General features: G+C 40.7%; 1 protein-coding gene across 3 annotated transcripts in view; it reads right to left on the bottom strand.

Annotated features, from left to right (window-relative positions):
• Positions 1-407: 407 nt before the first annotated feature.
• The window catches only part of LOC139468270 (stress-activated protein kinase JNK-like), a 97,043-nt gene continuing 75,299 nt past the window's right edge, over positions 408-22,151 (bottom strand). For 2 of the 3 annotated variants that reach the window (XM_071250126.1, XM_071250125.1), the window contains exons 5-11: positions 13,521-13,659; positions 12,960-13,125; positions 11,518-11,589; positions 10,620-10,930; positions 8,970-9,033; positions 7,567-7,656; positions 408-6,380 (exon numbers count right to left, since the gene is read on the bottom strand). In XM_071250126.1, the coding sequence (XP_071106227.1) occupies positions 6,295-6,380; positions 7,567-7,656; positions 8,970-9,033; positions 10,620-10,930; positions 11,518-11,589; positions 12,960-13,125; positions 13,521-13,659 (928 nt within the window). In that variant the 3' untranslated portion in view covers positions 408-6,294. The remainder of the gene's footprint in view (positions 6,381-7,566; positions 7,657-8,969; positions 9,034-10,619; positions 10,931-11,517; positions 11,590-12,959; positions 13,126-13,520; positions 13,660-22,151) is intronic. The other variant, XM_071250127.1, reaches the window with a different exon arrangement.

The following is a 22,151-nucleotide window of genomic DNA, read 5'->3' as shown; positions in this document are numbered from 1 at the left end:
ATTCAATCTCTTATAGATAACACTTTCTTTCAGCATCTTCTTGTAATTTATTTAAAAATCTTTCCTTCCCATAGTTACCTCTCCTATACCGTTACTAACTTCAACTCAAACATAACACTCTTTTTATCAAATTTTGCTTCCAGACACTTGGCACATTGACCAAGAAATCTCATAAAGCTAGAAGTGAAGCCCATTTTCTGGTGTCCACCCGCCGTGATATTGCTGGAATATTGCTAAAAGTGGCGTAAAACCATACTCACTCACTCACTCACTCATAAAGCTAGAAAAACATTGTATCTAAGAATAACAATATTATGATTAGAATCACCATCTATTGTTTTAATTTTGGTGGGAACTACAAGAATAACCATTCTTAAAACGGAAATAGGAATAATAATTTCCATTTTCTAGCCAAACACGAATGTCGTGACAGCTTACAGTGTCACCGGCCAACATGGTGGGGGACAAGCTGCCACTGCGGCAATTTCAGGGGATAAGTTATTGCTGTTATTCTTATACCATCCCTGCTTGTGAAACAATGTAACAGACATCGATACGACAGAAGAAACAGACACAATAATGTCCCTAGCTTTCCTCACACCTGGCAGGCTCACCGATACTCTCCAATTTAATTTTTTTTATTTGGTTTACCAATCTGCAAACACTTAACTTTAGGAATGTGGATAAAAAATAAATACTGCTGAGCCAAATACTCACACTTACGAAAATATAAATAATTACTAATGGTTTTTCTGCTCAACACAAAACCTGAAACCCTAAAATACACCAAAGAGTGATGTGTGGCTTTCTTCCATATAAAATGTTCAATATTCCTGTCACCCTTTACAATGAGTGAGTGAGTTAGTATGGTTTTACACCGCATTTAGCAATATTCCAGTGATATCACAGCAGGGGACACCGGAAATGGGCTTCACACATTGTATCCATGTCAGGAATTAAAACCCGGTCTTCCGCATGACGAGCAAACACTTTAACCACTTGGCTACCCGACCGCCCCTCACTCTTAACAAAAATGCCAAATGAAACTGAGAAAATTTAGAATAGGAAATTTCATCCATTTTAATTTGTTTACATTTTTGGAAGGGCCTTTTCTTATTTTTTTATATATTTTTTAAAGTTTTATTTCAACCACAAACTCATTGTTTTGAGAAAAATATATAAAAAAACCCAACAAATTTAAAATAAAAGCCTTACATGGATGATATCTTTAACAGTTTTATATCTCTAACTTCTTTTTATTTGTTTGGATCAAGTACAAGTATTAAATGTTCTTCAAGCAGCTATTCCTATAAATAAACTGTCGGTTGGGTCCAGACTTATGTGACCTGCTCTCAAAGATCATGGTGACATCATAATTATCCTCATAATACGAACATAAATATATGTCTTTTCATCGAATCATGTAAGGTTTAAAAACATAAAAGAATTGGTTCTCAGGCAACGGCTTTTAAAATATAGTGTGGCTGGGCGTTGTATGTATGTAACCCCCAAAACAGTTGTGTCCATTCAACCTGGGAAAGGGCCTCCCTACATAAATGTATTCCTTGATGAGTCAAATACTGGGAAAAATCCGTAGTTTGTCCTGAGTTGATATATCTTTTCAGTTAAGATATTGGCCATGACATTAAGTATTTTCTAAACTAAATCAATCACCCATGGATAGAGGAGAAAGTGTGTGAACTGCTGATTGCTTTTTTTTGCTTATTTTATAGGACAAATACAAATGTAATCTTAATCTCTGTGTATGAAACAGATTTTTTAGGACTTTCTTTTTTTTAATGAAAAATGGAAATAAAAACGCAACCTGTCAGACTTTATGATGACACAGGCGGTGCCCGAGAACCAAGACCATTATTTTTTTAGCCTAAACCACGAGTACCTGGCAGTCTAAGACTGTTTTGTTCCAAAATAATACAGTTTTTACCTCTAGGATTAACTCTTTATATATTTTTAAAAATGAAAAACCTTTTTTTAAATTTTTCCATCATCAGATGTTCCTATGTTCATGGGAAGAAATGTAATCCTGAAGTTTTCTTACACGTGTTTGTATCATAAAAGTTGTCATGAAACTGAAGATATGTAGATGTTCAAGAAAGACAAAGACCTTGTTCAGTGACAATATTCTAATTTTTGTACACCAAATATTTCTAAAAATTCATATATGTGGTTTACAGAAATCTCAATGGTGTTCAAAGACGACATGTCTATTACCATAAAATATTCCAAAGAATCATAAAATTTTGTACATGCAAATATTTCGGTTTATAAAACAAGTTTTTATGTAAAGTCTCAACAAAACAAAAGCATAAAATGTCAGTGTAAACTTCTCAATAAAACACAATCTGCGCTGTTTTAGAGGCTAACAAGAAATGCTGCACATACATATTAGCTATACAGCTTCAAAGGGGTACAATATAATGACACAAAACTGGTAGTCTTTCGACCAAACACAGAAATTTGCATAATTTCATGCTGATTAAACAATGATACATAAAGGACCATTTCACTGCATTTCATCCAATATACACATGAATTACACCTCAACAGTGCCCATTAATGTTTTACATGTTATGGAACTCAAATCAAAACAAAATACTGAAAAAAGATAGAAAAATTCACCTAAGTTTTCAATAGTTCCAATCGAGTAAAGTTTATACCAGTTTCAATGCAAGAATTGAAAGAAGAAAAAAAATTGTTTGGACTGTATTATGCTAAATAAAATTAATCCTTAAATCATACACAGAAATCATGGAATTTTACCCAAAAAAATATCCCATACAGGCTTCTTTCATTATAAACAGTATGCATGTAAAATTATTACTTAGTTCTGAAAAAATAGTTGATTAACTTTAAGTTTTGCTGACTAGACAAAATGGACTGTTTTGAATATAAAGTCCCTCATACTGAGACCCTTTGATACAGGCCTGGCAAAAAATACCCGTTACGAGAAGTGAATTTGACAATCTTTCCCAGCAGGCGCAGAACACAACCGACAATACAATGAACAAACAATATACACTGGTCTATACATGACGAAGGGGTGTATTTATATACAATCTGCAACATCCTTCAGAACGCTTAACACCCCAGCATAACCTTCCCAATTGCACAAAAACCGCTTGTGTATGCACCGCGGCACTACACCAACACAGAGATCACGATGCTATAGCTAACAAACTTGTCATCGCAGTTCAACTAATGCACATCTAAATATATAGGAGGCAATTCAAGCTCATGTGGTTCTGAGAGGTTGAACAGTTTTTAAACTCATCTGAAAATTAATCAGGTGATGAATTGTTTCATTGATAGCAAAATGGTAAATTTTCAGAAAAAGTTTCCTGTTTTGATGAAAAGATCTCCCTAGAACAGTCAAAGAAGAGTTTTTGAAACTCTGATAGTACCAATATTGGTGACTGCTACCACTTATCTTAAATCTTTTCATTTTAAAGAAAACCAAATATAAATACAGAATTAGGAGATAAACCTACTGTGTTTTGAAATTTGATGTAGTCCCACTGTAGAGAAGATACCTCTTTATTTTAATTTTGAACCGAGCGCTTTAAGAGATAAGGTTGTTTCTTGCAGAATTGCCTCCCTTTGATAGAAGAGAAACTTCACAGCAAAACACTTTCTTAGCTATTTTGTCATCATTACTTCAAACATATTCTTATATCGTCAATGCTTGTAATACTGACATCTCAACACATGTTTGAGATTTAATGGAATGCATTATCAATATGTTACTAGATCATGCTCAACGACTCCCAGCATGTGAGCCCCTACATCCAACACGCACTTGCAGGGATGCTGACATCAGCAGCATCACTACACACGATACTCATTATTGTGTTTTGGTGAGGGAGAACATTTATAACTGCCGGCAAGTTTAACATATCACCACAGCATACCATAGCAGTTAGGTACCCCACCGTGGTATACCTCCTATCAAACCACTATATATATATACATTCATCTCTCTAAGGGTAGACATACTAACCCTGAGAGAAATGGACCGATACAAATGGATATCAGTTTTAATCTCAATTTCATTATGAACATCCTCTGAGACATTGGGAACTGAACACAAACTACACAGAGATATCTAGTTTTTCAGAAGTGGCCATTTTGAATTTGAGATTTGGCAGCCATTTTGAATTGAGGTGGGGCAGCCATTTTGAAATTAGAATCTGCCTACCGGTGTGTCACCATGTTTTTAGGTTTTGGTGGAATTTATCACTGAGACAGTATATGGAGCTATGGTGATGTCAGATTTTATACATAGAAATATTCCTGTTCGCATGTAATGCATAAGGAACAAGTTGTCTTTATTCACAACAGAAATACAAAATACGTGCTTCAGTACTCTGTCAAGTTGCATTGTACAAACCTATATGAAAATACCCCATTTGAATGAGCTACTGTTACAAGGAGACTAAACACTCTACTGCAAGTTGAAACAAAAGTAGTTCTCAGGATGAGCTTGAGTGGGACAACATCTACACTTCATAAGAAATCAAATCTGAGGCATTGGAATCCTACCGAAGACAAACCCCATAACTGTCTGGGTAACCATGGTAACAGCAAGCTTAAAACATGAACATGATGACCAAGTATCAAATAGGGCCCAGTTCCACAAAGAGATCTTAGTGCTACGACTGTCACAAGTCTGTGTTAGAGCATGGAGTTACAGTCGCTGTCACAAGTCTGTGTTAGAGCATGGAGTTACAATCGCTTAGAGCTATGATTTCTTTGTGAATCGGGCTCCTGGTTCTCAGTACCGGTAAGATGATGGTGAAATCTGTAGTACTGAACTACGTGATGATAGACATACTCGTTGCCAGAACCTTCAATAGATGAATCCATGATGACAGATACAGTCCCTACTCTAGAACCAAACATCTTTGTAGATGAACCTCGACACAGAATTTCAGTAAACAAAAGTTCTTGTAGAGATTTGAACATTCTTAAATCTGAATGATAATTATTTGATATGGGGAGATAATCTTCAACATATATACTGGAACGTTATCTACCTACATTTTCGCAATGATTCTTTGCAATAAATCTTTTTAAAACATTTTAGTAATGATACAAAGAGATAGAACTTTTCACTAAAGAGTCTGATCCGGTTCTGTTTGATCTGGTTCTGATGACAAATTGTTTCATTAACAACCTGGATTCATGACAGATGCTACCTCAATGCTAAAGTAACAATGCATTAAACCCAGGGTCACTTACAAGCTACAAGATATTGTTTTCATATTGTTAAACAAAAATGCAGTATATGCCAACATAAAATCAGCTTTGAAGTAGCAGACAATATCAAGACTTGGACAATCTAGAGGTGCCATGGCTGGACTGTTGGAGGACATTGTGGTGGCTGTGTCCGTCTGCTTCAAGATGACCTTTGGTTGGTGTGAGGAGCAGACGTCAGACTGGTAGGCAGGCTGCGAGTTCCGAGAATAGCAATTTGCGATGTGTTTGGAGGTGAAAGGCGTATGGTACATCTATCTACACAGGACGTAGTGGTGGTGTCCCACGTACACTCGCCACCAATAAATTATGCCTCTATATATAATACAAGGGACTATGTACATGACACTCCAGGCCCCCTACCAACTCCTCCGTCCGACTGGCGGCCGCCGACTACATCCAGTGACGGACCAACAGCTGGACAACTGACCCATGGTCAGAAGGACAATATAATGGAGATGGTTTTGACTACCCCACATAACAGGTCAAGGCTTTCAGCCAAACAGAGAGCTTACATTGTTCACAGTTTACAAACTACCTGCACTGTGGCTGGTTCAAGGGAATATTTGAAGATTAGACAATATATCATTCTGAAAGCACTCTGACTCACCTAACCAATACAGCTGATTTGTCCTGAAGCATACTTTTCAGTTGATTGAATCATGAACATAGAACCTTTCAGACTGAAATAAATTTAACTCCATCTGTCTAGCTGCTGAACTTGCAGACAGTGATAACATTTTGTAATTTTCTTTGAACCGAAATGAAACGTGAATAAACTGGTATCATTGGAAACGTTCTTATTCGCCAGTAGAGCTCAGTTCTACAAACACTGTTGGACAAAAACCTTCATTTTCCTCATCACCGTGCTCAGAACAGGTATTTGTGTCTGCAGCATCAGTACAGTATCATATGTCAGGAACTCTTGTTTGGATTAGTGACCTTGACCTGTAAGTGAGGCATATAGTATTGAAGAGAGGATGAGGATGAAAATGGGGGTGGGCATACACGTGGGCGGGCTTATGTGCGGGTACATACTGTAGCAGAACCACTGGCAGCTACACCAGCATTGGGGGCAGTGTCGTTGCTTGGCACACCATCTTGTGCTGCAGAGAGATAAGGTCAAGGTCAAGGTCATCATTCCGCAAACAACAGCTTGTACTTGTAAACATCTTGGTACATGACAGCAAAGGAACAAACATTCAATATATATTTGACCAATAATACTTGTCTGTGCAAGGGAAGGGCTCTCTTCGTGGTCTAGCACCTATGTTGACTTTGTTGCATTATAATATATATCTTGATTGTACTGTAGAAACATGATATATCCTACTCAAAAGAAGTCAAGCATCACCTGATTCTTTCATATCATATAGGTAGTCTCTCATGGCATGGCAGATTAACTATAGTAATATGAAACAATCGGGTGATCTTAACTTCTTTTGAGTAGTATATAAGATATTGAATACAGTCAAACCTTGTTGTGTCGAACTCTGAGAGGCTACCTCGGGAAAAGTTCGAGTTATTTGGGGTTCAAGACATTAGGGGAATTTATGAACAATTAGGATACTTGGAACTCCCAAAGAAGTTCGCGACAACTGGGAATTCGACACATCCATGTTCGACACAAAGAGGTTCGACTGTACATGAAAACGCCATCCTGTTGTGGTTAATATCCTGCACCCTAATGGCTACAATAGCTTTGTCTGGAACCTGATATCAATGGCACCATGCTAAAATTAGCCATCCAATCAAACAACCCAGAGGCATTCTCTGCTGAGTTAGTGATCAGTGCTAAGAATGGAGATAGTGACATCTGTTTTGAAACAAATCACTGAATGGTGAACGGGTATTGCAACAGACAAATGAGATTATACCCTGAATTATTGAGGCGGTGGATCTATTGGTTTGTCTAGCCACTAAATGAGTGAGTGAGTATGGTTTTACGCCGCTTTTAGCAATATTCCAGCAATATCACGGCGGGGACAACAGAAATAAGCTTCACACATTGTACCCATGTCGGGAATTGAACCCGGGACTTCGGCGTGACAAGCGAACGCTTTAACCACTAGGCTACCCGACCGCCCTCTAGCCACTAAAACTATGGTAGATTGAGAATGATGTAGTTACATGTAGTTTAGAACTAATGTCAAGGTTTAGAACCTTGTAACATTACAGACATTAAGTTGTTTATTTTATATGATGCATAAAATAAGATACGCATCATTATTGAACTCAAACACCACCAGTTTTCATCTTGTCAGCAAGAGAGACAAACACGTCACTACTCACCTTTACTTGTATGGTTTTGCATAGCTCTCTGTCGTTCTCTATTCTCATATTCCATTACTTCATTGTATATCAGACCTGAAAATAAACGAACTGGTGAATTAGTTAATTTGTAAACTCACTAGTCAAAAGAAGTGTCTGCATACACAAGGTCACATACTTCTATCAGTAACAGGAGTGCCGCATCCTGGTGAGTGAGTGAGTGAGTGAGTGAGTGGGTGGGTGGGTGGGTGGGTGAGTGAGTGAGTGAGTGAGTGAGTGAGTGAGTGAGTGAGTGAGTGAGTGAGTGAGTGAGTGAGTGAGTGAGTGAGTGAGTGAGTGGGTGAGCAAGTGAGAGTGGGTATTGGGTGGGTGAGTGAGTGAGTGGGTGGGTGTGAGTTTGGGTGTGTGAGTGGGTATTTGGTGGGTGGGTGGGTGAATGAATGAGTGGGTGGGTGTGAGTTTGGGTGTGTGAGTGGGTATTTGGTGAGTGAGTGAGTTTTACACCAGTATTTCAACCACATGACAGCTGAAGATACTAAGAATGAGCTTTATACATTGTGAATATGCTATATGGATCGAAACCTGGTCCTTGGTGTGATGAGCTAACACATGACCCACCAGGGCTAGCCTTGTGCACTCTGGCGAGGACCTGACAAGCTACACATGGATGGACATACAAGGTCAGATGACAGAGAGTATGACCAGCTGTAGACACTGTATGACTAGCAGTAGACACTGTATGACAGCTGTAGACACTGTATGACTAGCAGTAGACACTGCATGACCAGCAGTGGACACTGTATGACTAGCAATAGACACTGTATGACCAACAGTAGACACTGTATGACTAGCAGTAGACACTGTATGACCAGCAGTAGACACTGTATGATCAGCAGTAGACACTGTATGACCAGCAGTAGACACTGTATGACCAGCTGTAGACACTGTATGACTAGCAGTAGACACTGTATGATCAGCAGTAGACACTGTGTGACCAGCAGTAGACACTGTATGACCAGCAGTAGACACTGTATGACCAACAGTAGACACTGTATGACCAGCAGTATACACTGTGTGACCAGCAGTAGACACTGTATGACCAGCAGTAGACACTGTATGACCAGCAGTAGACACTGCATGACTAGCAGTAGACACTGTATGACCAGCAGTAGACACTGCATGACTAGCAGTAGACACTGTATAACCAGCAGTATACACTGCATGACCAGCAGTAGACACTGTATGACTAGCAGTAGACACTGTATGACGAATAGTAGACACTGCATGACCAGCTGTAGACACTGTAATACCAGCAGTAGACACTGTATGACCAGCATTAGACACTGTATGACAAATAGTAGACACTGTATGACAAATAGTAGACACTGTATGACTGGCAGTAGACACTGTATGCTGAATATTACCTTTCCACTCTTCGACCGAATGTTCCTTCTCATCTACCGAGTGGTCGTAGGGATCAGGGGCAGGCTGGAACAGGAACAAGAAGCGTTCTTGTTATTACAAAACAAAACTCACGAAACACACACCTTAGCATTAACATAGGCCACAACAGTGCTATTTCACCTGTTAAGTGGAAGATAGCAAAGAGGAATTCATCAACTCATTTCAACCTATTATCTCTTACACTACAAAAATATGAAGTCATTCTTTTTTAAAAACATTTTTATTTGTTGTCACAGTTAAAAATAACTACATATCAGGAGTAAGGTTGGCTTATTTTTCTCAATATTATTCAGTATCAAATGTTTCAGAAGATATGACATCACCATTCTAATCTCTCGTACCGCTAACCTAGCACAGACCTAGACTTTCTCTCACTCATGAGTGTTATTCAGTATCAAATGTTTCAGAAGATATGTAGAAGTATAGTTGTCTGAAACCAAAATTGTACTATTACATCTTATCATAAAAAAAATTCAAACTAAGACAGAGTTTGAAATTAAGGATGAAATTCAAATGTTTCTTGTCGTAGTCCTATGTTCTATTAACTTTTTCAAAATCTGAAAATTTTATTAATTTTAATTAAAGTTCATTCGCTTTGGCCTTCTTTACATTACATACTGGTCTAATGATTTAAAAAAAAAAGAATTAAGCCTGGCCTATCAAGTGTATCAAATATAACATTCTTCAGTGTGAAAGATTGAGTTTTTGTAAGTTGAACGTGATATTTTCATTGCAGTGAAAATAACACTTGATATTTCACTGCAGTGAACATAACACTGTCGGAACTATTGTTATACAAGAGTTACCTCCCCGCAAACTGTCTCCCTTTATCCAGTGTATCATGTCTTCATTCTCTTATGATTGTGAGTGAGTGAGTGAGTATGGTTTTACGCCGCTTTTAGCAATATTCCAGCAATATCATGGTGGGGGACACCAGAAATGGGCTTCACACATTGTACCCATGTCGGGAATCGAGCCCGGGTCTTTGGCGTGACGAGCGAACGCTTTGACCACTAGGCTACCCGACCGCCCCTCTATTATGATAAATACCCTGGACCAACTTACCACCAAAATTTTCTTTTCGGAAATGACATCACCATTCTAATCTCTCGTACCACTAACCTAGCACAGACCTAGACTTTCTCTCACTCATGAGTGTAATCTGATTGGACAGCTATCTGTAGCTGTGGGGGCATGGGTGGCCCAGTCGTCGCGATTCGCTGTGCAGAGTTGCGTCCCTTGGGCACGCCAGAATTCTATGATTGTGGGTTCGAATCCCGGTTCACCCCGATTATGTTTCTTGGTTTGTCAGCACAATACCCGTGCTCGTGGGTTTCACCGAAGTGGTAAACGTCTGAGACCTGCATCACTTGGGGCTTTCCTCCAACATTAAGCTGACACGCCGTGATGTAACTGGAATACTGTTAAAAGCGGCGTTAAATCCAACTCACTCACTCACTGTAGCTGTATTTCTTTCAAATAGGGTTGAAAAGAAGCTAGTGAATGGTTTAAGGGTATATATCCTTGTAGAATGGAGATCTAATACAGTAGATGAAGGAGGATGGGCTTTGCTGTATCCCATATCTTTCCATGTCTAGCTATATACTCACAGCATTGACTTCTCCGTCGTCGTACCACACATTAATGTACGGATGCATGAGTGCGTCGTCCACTGATATCCTTCTCTCGGGGTCAATGACCAGCATTTTGGACAGAAGGTCCCGTGCCATGCTTGCACGGAGACCAGGGTGTTCGGTACTGTCCGGCGGGAACAGCACATCTGGGAACAGTCTCTCGAAGGATGAGCCGGCGTGCCGGGGGCGGTTTTCCACATAGTTCCGCACTGTTGATTGTAATCTGTTCATGAAGTCTTGACTTGGAGTACCTAGCTGTTCAATGATTTTGTTCCACTGATCAATGTCTTGATAGAGTTAAGGATAAAATAGAACAAACTGTTACCTAGTGCAAGACCACCATCTACAAAAAGGATGTGTGAGTGAGTGAGTGAGCAGGCATTTTGTTTTCTTGTTTGTTGTTTAACGCCAAACTCAGCAATATTCCAGCTATATGATGGCGGTCTGGACCAGACAATCCAGTGGACCACACAATTGATAGATATGATGATATGCATCAACCATACGGTGGATTAGTGAGTGCGTGAGCGAGCCAGCGTGCAACAGTTGCTTGTTGTTGCTATATCATGGTGGATGTCAGCAAATAATTGAGCTGAGACAAACCATGGTTGATAGTATGCCCAACAATCAAAGTCAACAGAACACAATAACACTCCTCTATTTTAACTCGGGGGCTGGTGGTTTACATGGTCCGTTAATCCATAGATATGTGTGTGGAAAGGTAAATCCGTAAAGATCAAGTCTCTACATGAATGTATTGTAAAGAGATATGAGAAAATTACACATCAACAGCAGTTCAATGTTAATGCTTAGACAAGACCAGGGACACTACAATGTGGCATCCATGATGTCCGGGCTTTGATGTGAAGGATACGGTCACTGCCAGGAAACATCACTGTCCCTCGTATTAACTCGGCCATGATGCAGCCCACTGACCAGATGTCCACTGTAACAGACAGGATGAAGATGTAGTGAGACTGCATGGGACTTGAACATACATCAGGAAACTAATACAGTGTCAGGATGCTAGGCTCAAAATTCAAATATACTGCACTATCAGCCCGACTACAGACTATTTAATATCTTACTCGGTCTCATACAAACAATAGTCCATTTTCACAATGTAATCTTTCATGGACATTCAGTTCAGTCAAGCATCTTTCAGCATCCTTTTGAAATCAATGAAAATGTCAAACTATTTAGTAACACCAAACTTTAAACATTGGAATGAAAACAATGAGACATGTTTAAATGGCCGACGAATTATCTTTTTAGTTTCTGTGTCCTTTTTTGCTATCACTGAATACAAGTGTTGTTGTATCCCTATCACTGAATACAAGTGCTGTTGTATCCCTATCACTGAATACAAGTGTTGTTGTATCCCTATCACTGACTACAAGTGTTGTTGTATCCCTATCACTGAATACAAGAGTTGTCGTATCCCTATCACTGAATGCAAGTGTTGTCGTATCCCTATCACTGAATACAAGTGTTGTTGTATCCCTATCACTGACTACAAGTGTTGTTGTATCCCTATCACTGAATACATGGGTTGTTGTATCCCTATCACTGAATACAAGTGTTGTCGTATCCCTATCACTGAATACAAGTGTTGTCATATCCCTATCACTGACTACAAGTGTTGTTGTATCCCTATCACTGAATACATGGGTTGTTGTATCCCTATCACTGAATACAAGTGTTGTCATATCCCTATCACTGACTACAAGTGTTGTTGTATCCCTATCACTGAATACAAGTGTTGTTGTATCCCTATCACTGAATACAAGTGTTGTTGTATCCCTATCACTGAATACAAGTGTTGTTGTATCCCTATCACTGACTACAAGTGTTGTTGTATCCCTATCACTGAATACATGGGTTGTTGTATCCCTATCACTGAATACAAGTGTTGTCGTATCCCTATCACTGAATACAAGTGTTGTCATATCCCTATCACTGACTACAAGTGTTGTTGTATCCCTATCACTGAATACATGGGTTGTTGTATCCCTATCACTGAATACAAGTGCTGTCATATCCCTATCACTGACTACAAGTGTTGTTGTATCCCTATCACTGAATCCGAGTGTTGTCGTATCCCTATCACTGAATACAAGTGTTGTTGTATCCCTATCACTGAATACAAGTGCTGTCGTATCCCTATCACTGAATACAAGTGTTGTTGTATCCCTATCACTGAATACAAGTGCTGTCGTATCCCTATCACTGAATACAAGTGCTGTTGTATCCCTATTACTGAATACAAGTGCTGTCATATCCCTATCACTGAATGCGAGTGCTGTTGTATCTCACCATTTGCCTTGTATCCCATGCCAAGGATGACCTCTGGCGCCCGGTAGTACCGTGTCACTACATATGGAGTCATCATGAACCCGGTGCCAGCTGTCCTTGCAAGACCAAAGTCCAATATCTTTAACGTACAATCTGATTTCACCACTATATTGCTGGGTTTTAGGTCCTGTAAAAGAAGTGAGTGTGAGATGAAGTATCAAAGTTTAAGTGTCCATATTTGTATTAAATGTCAGTTTATACGACTCTGGTGTAGATGAGTGAACACTATCTACACTTGGCTATTCTTAACCAAGGTCATAACCTGGACCTATTGGGAATCAAACCTGGCTCTGGTGTAGATGAGTGAACACACTGTCTTCTTGGCTACTTAACTTAACCAAGATTATAACCTGGACCTATTGGCAATCAAAAGTGCACCTCATGTAGGTAAGTGAACACACTGGCTACTGGGCTATTCTGCTTAACCAAGGATATAACTTGCATCTATTGGTATAGATGAGTGAACGCTTTGCCTACTGGGCTTTCCTAGTATAACCAGGACAGACCTAACAGTGAACTCACCCTGTGTATAATCCCGGCCAGATGAAGATGTTTGATGCCACACAACATTTGATATAGAAGGTAAGACATGCGTTCATGGTCTAGGTCCATCTGTATCACCTGGCATAGATTGGCATCCATCAGCTCCATTACTAGATACCTGCAACATGAAGCAAGACATGACACCTTGCACGTAGGATACACCCTTGTACAAAGGATACCCCCTTGATACACCCTTGATTACACCCTTGTACATAGGATACCTCTTGCCTGTAGGATATACCCTTGATACCCCCTTGCACTTAGGATACTCCAATGATACTCCCTTGATTACACCCTTGCACGTAGGATACACCCTTGTACATAGGATACCCCCTTGATACCCCCTTGTACAAAGGATACCCCCTTGCCTGTAGGATACACCCTTGATACACCCCTTACACGTAGGTTACACCCTTGCCTGTAGGATACACCCTTGATACCCCCTTACACGTAGGTTACACCCTTGCCTGTAGGATACACCCTTGATACCCCCTTACACGTAGGTTACACCCTTGCCTGTAGGATACACCCTTGATACCCCCTTGCACTTAGGATACACCCTTGCCTGTAAGGATACACCCTTGCCTGTAGGATATACCCTTGTACGTAGGATACACCCTTGCACTTAGGATACACCCTTGCACTTAGGATACACCCTTGACCGTAGGATACACCCTTGCCTGTAGGATATACCCTTGCACGTAGGATACACCCTTGCACTTCGGACATACTCTTGCCTGTAGGATACACCCTTGCCTGTAAGGATACCCCCTTGCACTTAGGATACACCCTTGCCTGTAGGATATACCCTTGTACGTTGGATACACCCTTGCCTGTAGGATACACCCTTGCCTGTAAGGATACCCCCTTGCACTTAGGATACACCCTTGCCTGTAGGATATACCCTTGCACGTTGGATACACCCTTGCACTTTGGACATACTCTTGCCTGTAGGATATACCCTTGCACGTAGGATACACCCTTGCACTTCGGACATACTCTTGCCTGTAAGGATATACCCTTGCACGTAGGATACACCCTTGCACGTAGGATACACCCTTGCACGTAGGATACACCCTTGCACGTAGGATACACCCTTGCCTGTAGGATACACCCTTGCCTGTAGGATACACCCTTGCCTGTAGGATACACCCTTGCACGTAGGATACACCCTTGCACGTAGGACATACCCTTGCCTGTAGGATACACCCTTGCACGTAGGACATACCCTTGCCTGTAGGATACACCCTTGCCTGTAGGATACACCCTGGTCCTCACCCCCTTCTACGCCCATGACACTCTCACTGCACCCCACCTCCGCCGGACTCCCAGATTTAGAAAAAACATACATGTTACCTCATACATTTTAATCAAACAAAAAGACAAAAATAATTTATTACCTAAACAACTGCAAATGACTCTGAAAACAGAGCCGTGCTGACATCAATGATATCAATATCCATACACTAATGGTAAAAGGTTTTAAATTGAAGTTCACTGGTGATATCTGACACTGAGATGAGGGTAAACTGTCAGTGGCAACCATGGCTGACAAGCGTGGTGGTAATTGAGTCGCTGTATGTTGATTGTGTGTGGTAGTAGCCAGGGTGAGACACTCGGGGTGATCCTTCAGTCCCTCAGTCACTGTCTAGCTACAGAAGACAGTGAGTGAGTGGGTGAAGGAGAAGGTGGGTGAGTGAGTGAGTGGGTGAAGGAGAAGATGGGTGAGTGAGTGAGTGGGTGAAGGAGAAGGTGGGTGAGTGAGTGGGTGGGTGAAGGAGAAGGTGGGTGAGTGAGTGGGTGGGTGAGGGAGAAGGTGGGTGGGTGAGTGAGTGGGTGAAGGAGAAGGTGGGTGAGTGAGTGGGTGGGTGAGGGAGAAGGTGGGTGGGTGAGTGGGTGGGTGAGGGAGAAGGTGGATGAGTGAGTGAGTGGGTGAGGGAGAAGGTGGATGAGTGAGTGAGTGGGTGAGGGAGAAGGTGGATGAGTGAGTGAGGGTGGGTGAAGGAGAAGGTGGGTGGGTGAGTGAGTGGGTGAGGGAGAGGGTGGGTGAGGGAGAGTGTGGGTGAGGGAGAAGGTGGGTGAGGGAGAAGGTGGGTGAGGGAGAAGGTGGGTGAGGGAGAAGGTGGGTGAAGTAAAAGGTGCGTGAGGGAGAAGGTGGGTGAGTGGGTGGGTGGGTGAGTCGGTAGGTGGGTGACTGAGAAGGTGGGTAGGTGGGTGAGGTAGAGGGTGGGTGAGTGGGTAGGTGGATGAGGGAGAAGGTGGGTGAGTGGGTAGGTGAAGGAGTGGGTGGGTGGGTGAGGTAGAGGGTGCGTGAGTCGGAAGGTGGGTGAGGGAGAGGGTGCGTGAGTCAGAAGGTGGGTGAGGGAGAGGGTCACGCCACAAGGAACGCCAAACTCAGCAATATTCCAGCTATATGACGGAAGCATGTAAACAATCGACAATCAGACAATCCAGTGATTGACATCATGAGCATTGATCTAGCAACTGGAATACAATGACAATGACATACATTAACCATGTCACTGACCTGACCACTAGATCTCGTAAGACGCCTCTTTCAACAGGCATGGGTCAATGAAGACCAATTCCAATCTTCTCAGAAGAAAGCAAATGTATGGGAATGGTACAGACAGTCAATGGGTAAGCTTCACTTCTGGAGCCTTTGTACTGATTGACACACCAGGGATAGGCTGGCCACATGGGGAAATCAAGCCATGGTTCTTTGTAAAGGATGAGGCAGGATAAGGGTCCTTTTTGGCCCACTTGAAATGTAATATTGGTATGAAAATCACCCGACTTGTTGCAGTGGATGATAACCAGCCCCTTTTCATTCTTACACTTGCAAAGTTGGTATTTACTTCTGACTTCTGTTCAAGTACACAAGAATGGTTAAAATGAGCCAAAATGGGTGAATATACAAGTATGAGCAACTCTGTGACCTAAGATGATTGTTTTACCATGTGTTTGTACTATCATCATCTCTTGTGAGAGGGTGTGGGTATAAGACTTGCTTGTGTTCAACTACTAAAATAATTATTTCTGAATACCAATTAAAATAAGATATATTTTAGTCTTATCTTCAGCAGTATTACCATGTGAATAAACTGCTAGTCTGTCTCCCAGACCCTTGAGAATAAATTAACAAAAATAATCCAACTAAAGTCAAGAATGATATGGCAAGTCTATATTGCCTCAGCTCTGAAATTAATAAGCATTTTTCTGGGCTCCATATGGATATTATTTTTTATTTAGTTATATATTTTTAAAAAAGATAATTTTATTTCTGGGATGAAATGTTAGGCTAACCTTAGTATACCCTTAAAATTAGGCAAACTTAGTCAGACAAGCAAGGCAGTAATGTTCTCTCTTGAAGTAAGGTGAACATTACAAGCAGAAGCCCAGACATGAAGTGAAGGATTTATGGATGAGAGTACACAGAAGATTTATTGATATTTACAGATGAATTAGGAAATGTCTGAAAAGTTGATATTTCTGCCAAGATAAGACCTCCAAATGAAGTAGTGGCTCAAGAATGACAATTTCATCCAGAAATGTGAGCACTCTGGTCCAGACAAGCCTAGAAGGCCGCCTGAACACAGATGAATAGGTACCACCATTGCCGCTGCAGCCAACAACAGTTGCTGCACTCCTGTGTGTGCTGGTTGTAATCAAAGACCAATGATTAGGACACGCCCACACGATATTGATCTGCGATAGACCTCACAAGACTTAGCATGGTGACCTACATCCCAAACACCGTTGATGAGCACAGTGTAAGGGGATGTCTCTAGCCTCCCCTTCTCTCAAGCAGACCTTCTGACTGGCTCACAGTAGCTCACAGTGGCTCACAAGGCTGTGTTCATGACATTCACACCATTGATTCTGGAGTACCCATGTCAGTGAAGACTGACTGGAGGCTTTCAAACATTTAGAATTTTGGCTTCCAACACTTTTGTAGTGTTTTTTAGTGTCAATGTCAGTGAGTGAGTTGTGTTTAACGCTACTGTCAATAGTATTCTAGTCATATCACAGCACGTCGGCTTGGTGACGTTAATGACATTCGTGAAACCCACAAGCATGGATATGGTCCTAACAAATCAGGAAACATAATCAGGGCAGGCAGGGATTCGAACCCATAGGTTTGTGGAATTCTTAAGGTACACAACTTGGCACAAGGATAAGTAGCACCGAACAATTGGGCCACCTGTGCCCCTGTCTAGTGTCTGAAGCCTGAATGATTGAGGAAGTTTCTTGCAACAACCATAGACACCATCTGATCAATTCTGGTGCTAAGAAAACATGACTTAAATTAGATAAAAGCATGACAATGCCACTCCAGAGGAGCTAGACTAAGTCTCAAGTTCTTCCTTTTGGTCACCAAGTGTGGCACTACTGCAATGCTAGATGTTTGAAGACCTGAGTTCAGGGCCAGACAAGGCTAGGCTCTGCGAAGAAAACGCATGGTGATACTGCTGAAATAGTGCTGACACAGCACAAAACACCACTCTTGCACTTTTTCCCAGCCTTGGATATCAGCGTTCTGAGACAGTTCACAGCTGTGCAGGATGTTGGCCCTCATTAAACAAAGCTTCAAACATTCTGGTATTAAATCTACAACACATCTGAATCCTTAAAATTTAAGTAGCATAAGCCATAAGGTTTCTGTGAAATGAACTCTCTCTATGTTCAACTTGGCTGGGCTTACACTTTGATCTGGGAACTTCTAGCATGAAAATCAATCCAAAAATATTATCAAAACCCATATGCCAAAATACTGAACAAAATTAAACTATCAAAGACATATATTAGCCACTGTTCTTGTCTTTGAAAATTATTTCGATAGCTCTATAGTATTGCTTACTTACTGGTAGTAATGATATAACAATAATTCTTCTCATAAAACTTAAGAATTAGGGGAGTCAGGCTCTGTGACTTGGGTTGATAGTGTGTCATCATACAGCATGGATCTTTGCTGACAATATATTTATATCAGTGATTTGTCTTGTCAAGACTCAATTATTTACACGCCATCCAAAATCTGGACCATGGCATAAAACAACAAACACATGCATGTTACAAGTTATAACATATAAAATGAGGCCAGCAGCTTCCATATTTAATCTACAATTCCTTCATTATATAAACATTTTATAACCCAGTCTCCAGTTAACAATCTCCAAAACTCCAAAGTATAAACAGTAAAATAGCACAGAGCCAAGTTTTCAAGTTCAGGAATTAATTAAAAGAAAATATGCTGTCAAATTCATACACCATATCTGGCCTGATAATTGACAGTAAGTAGTGCAATAACAACCTAACTGACCCACACATTCAGGAAGTAACCCCATTGAACCAAGCTGTCCATATAATTAACCTATCAGGCCTGTTTACTGACATAATGAAGACTGGAAGTGTTTCATACTCCTATCAAATAGATCTTGTATGCCACATGATCTCAGACTCCTACTATGAAAGAAAAATCAATTATTCAATGTGTGGTATAATGCAACTCTTTGGTGCAATTATTTCCAAATCAATCTTGACTCAGAACACGACTCCCAAGAAGGTAGCTTGTCTGAAGGGGGTTAAGAAAGTCAGCCTATATTCACGAAATCAATGAAATAAAGAGAAATAAACAGCTAGCTTGTTGAAGCAAAGTCTGAGAGCAATGCCAAGCCTGCTTTCATACACAGGCATTTTATTTATTCATAATCAATATCATTGGTGATGGTTGGTAAAGAAGCTATTTTGCAGCAGGGTGAAATCGATGCTGCGATGCTACCAAACTTGTCCTTGGTCCAGCTTAAGTTATCATCAAATGCCTTATCGGAGTAATCCTAGCAGAATCACCTGTGTCTGCTTCATGCCAGAGAGGTGGTCTATTAGTTATACATGTATCTCAGGTGGGATGACATAGCTCATATCGACCTCTTGTCTTTGATGGAATCTCAGGAAATGCTGAAGCAAGTGGTAAATTCCTGTTCTTGACTTGCAGTTGGTAATCTCAAGTACACAACCTGGAGGAGCATAATATTTCTGGGAGGGTGCACTACATCGAACCCGTTGCACCGGTGACCCAGTCATCAAGGGCGCCACGATTTGCTGTGCAAAGTTGCGTCTCTTGGGCATGCCAGAAACCTATGATTGTGGGTTCGAATCCTGGTTCGCTACGATTATGTTTCTAGGTTTGTCAGCACCATACCCATACTCGTAGGTTTAACTGAAGTGGTAAATGTCTGAGACCTGCATCACTTCGGGCTTTCCTCCCACATAAAGCTGACTCGCCATGATATAACTAGAATACTGTTAAACGTGGCGTTAAACCTAACTCACTCACTCACTGAAATGAACATTTCCCTTAGTGTCATGGGACTATGACTTGGCATCTTCAATCACTAGCTATGAACTTGCATGTGGAATATGAATGAACAAGAGCCTGAGTTTTGTGCCGGTTTTAGCAATATTCCAGCGACATCACATAATGGGATACCAAGAATGAGCTTTAATCATAATGCTCTAAAGAGATATATGTAGGATTCCCAACATAGTGCCCTTGGCTGGCACATTGGGAAGAAAATAAATTTATTTTGTTAAAAAATTGGGATTTTTTAAAGATTAAATTTTCTTTAGTTAATGTAAAATTAAACACTAAAACCTCTTCTCTTTATTGGTCCTGTTATCAGTGAAAAACAAGTCATCCTGACTAAATGATCACATAAGTCAGAGCTATATTATTATGAATTGGGAACAGTTATTTACATTTGCTTTAGACGTAACCGAAAATTTGGCCTCTCGGGAGCAGGTCTAGAAAAATTCATGCCCATGTTGGACTTGAATCCCGATCTTCATCATAAAGACTGACTGAGTTGGGTTTTATCGCCGCTTTTAACATTATTCCAGTCATATCACGGCATGTCAGCTTAATGTGGGAGGAAAGCCCGAAGTGATGCAGGTCTCAGACGTCTACCACTTTGGTGAAACCCACAAGCACGGGTATGGTGCTGACAAACCTAGAAACATAATTGGGGCGAATCGGGATTCGAAACCAAAATCATAGGTTTCTGGCATGCCCAAGGGACGCAACTCTGCACGGCGAATCGCCACCCGTGCCCCCTTCATCATAAAGGGAAAATGCCTAAACCACTGTTGTAATCCAACACACAATTAAAAACAGAACATAGATTATTTTAAATCGGTAAGTAGTTTCAATTTTCAATAAAAAATTCATGACAGTCATCTATATCATGATCACAAGTAACATGACCGATGTTAATCAACAAGACAAAACATATTTCAAAAACATAAAAAAATATGTATAGACACAGAGAGTAGACATATTATTAGTAACAACTGAACTCCTATTGTATTTGGATGCATACAATACACCCACTTTGAAGCAAAGGAGCTACTTGTGACAAACTCACTCCCACAAAGGCTTTAATGCAGTGTCAAGAAGACAAGCTGGTGTTTCCGCTGAGAAACATACAAATTGGTCGTTTGCTTGTTTGAGAGACAGTTATACAAGCTGGTGTGTGATATATTGATTACTGTTGGTTTCTTCAACCCATCTCATTCTATATCGGTGGCTGAGGAGGTGGGAGCAACGTTGTGCTGCAACTCGACACTCATCCTACATCAAACTCCGTCAATCATGTCAGAAGCTCAGTTTTTTGGCTAGCTTTCATTCTTGAGTTTGTCAAAACATATCCTTGGACATTTGGCTCTAATTCACATTTAATGGATGCTTCAAAGATCTGTTGAAAGATGTAAATTGTTGTTAATGTCAAACAAAGTTACATCATTGTTTTAGCATCATTACGCAAGTTTATGTGAGAAAGCTTCTAGGATTTGGTGATAAAACTGGAGATTTGAGTGGAAAAGATAGCACAGTGTGTGTGTGTGCATGCGTGTATGTGGTTCTAGTGGTGGTGGTTGTGGTCGGGGAGATGAACGAGAGATAAATGAGAATATCCTTTAGTTCTTTTTGAAAGGAACTTCACTACCTTCTCAGAATATTCCTTATCCAATGATATGCTTTAGGTTATTGATAAATTCCTGTAGAGAACTGGGTTAAAATAGCTTGGTCTACAGCACTGTTGCTCATTAAAAGAGGCTGAAGGGTGGTCAGGTGTATGGATTTTGTTGATTACATGTGATGTTGCTCATACTATCAGTCACTGGTTTGTCTGGCCAGGATTTGATTAGTAAGAGGCTGGTGTGACATAGCTGACTGAAAACACTACAAATAAAGAGTGAGTGAAGGAATAGGGTTTTAAGTTTAAATAACTGCATCCTTCCCTGGATGATGGTTGTAAGGCAGCTAGGTGTTATATGAACATGTCTAGTGTAAGCCAGTGAGAGTTGATTGGTTGGTTGGTTTGTTGTTTAACCACTGCACTCAGCAATATTCCAGCCATATGACAGCGGTCTGTAAATAATCAAGTCTGTACCAGACAATCCAGTGATTGATATCATGAGCATCGATCCATGCAATTGGGATCGATGACATGCATCAACCAAGTCAGCGAGCCTGACCACCTGTTCCCGTTGGTCGCCTTTTACGACAAGCATAGTCGCCCTTTACGGCAAGCATGGGTTGCTGAAGAGTGA

The sequence above is a fragment of the Haliotis cracherodii genome, unplaced genomic scaffold (assembly GCF_022045235.1).
Source record: "Haliotis cracherodii isolate W230 unplaced genomic scaffold, xgHalCrac1.p SCAF_2, whole genome shotgun sequence".
NCBI lineage: Eukaryota > Metazoa > Mollusca > Gastropoda > Lepetellida > Haliotidae > Haliotis > Haliotis cracherodii.
Note: the sequence above shows the minus strand (reverse complement) of the source record. Positions and strands in the feature narration are given on the sequence as shown.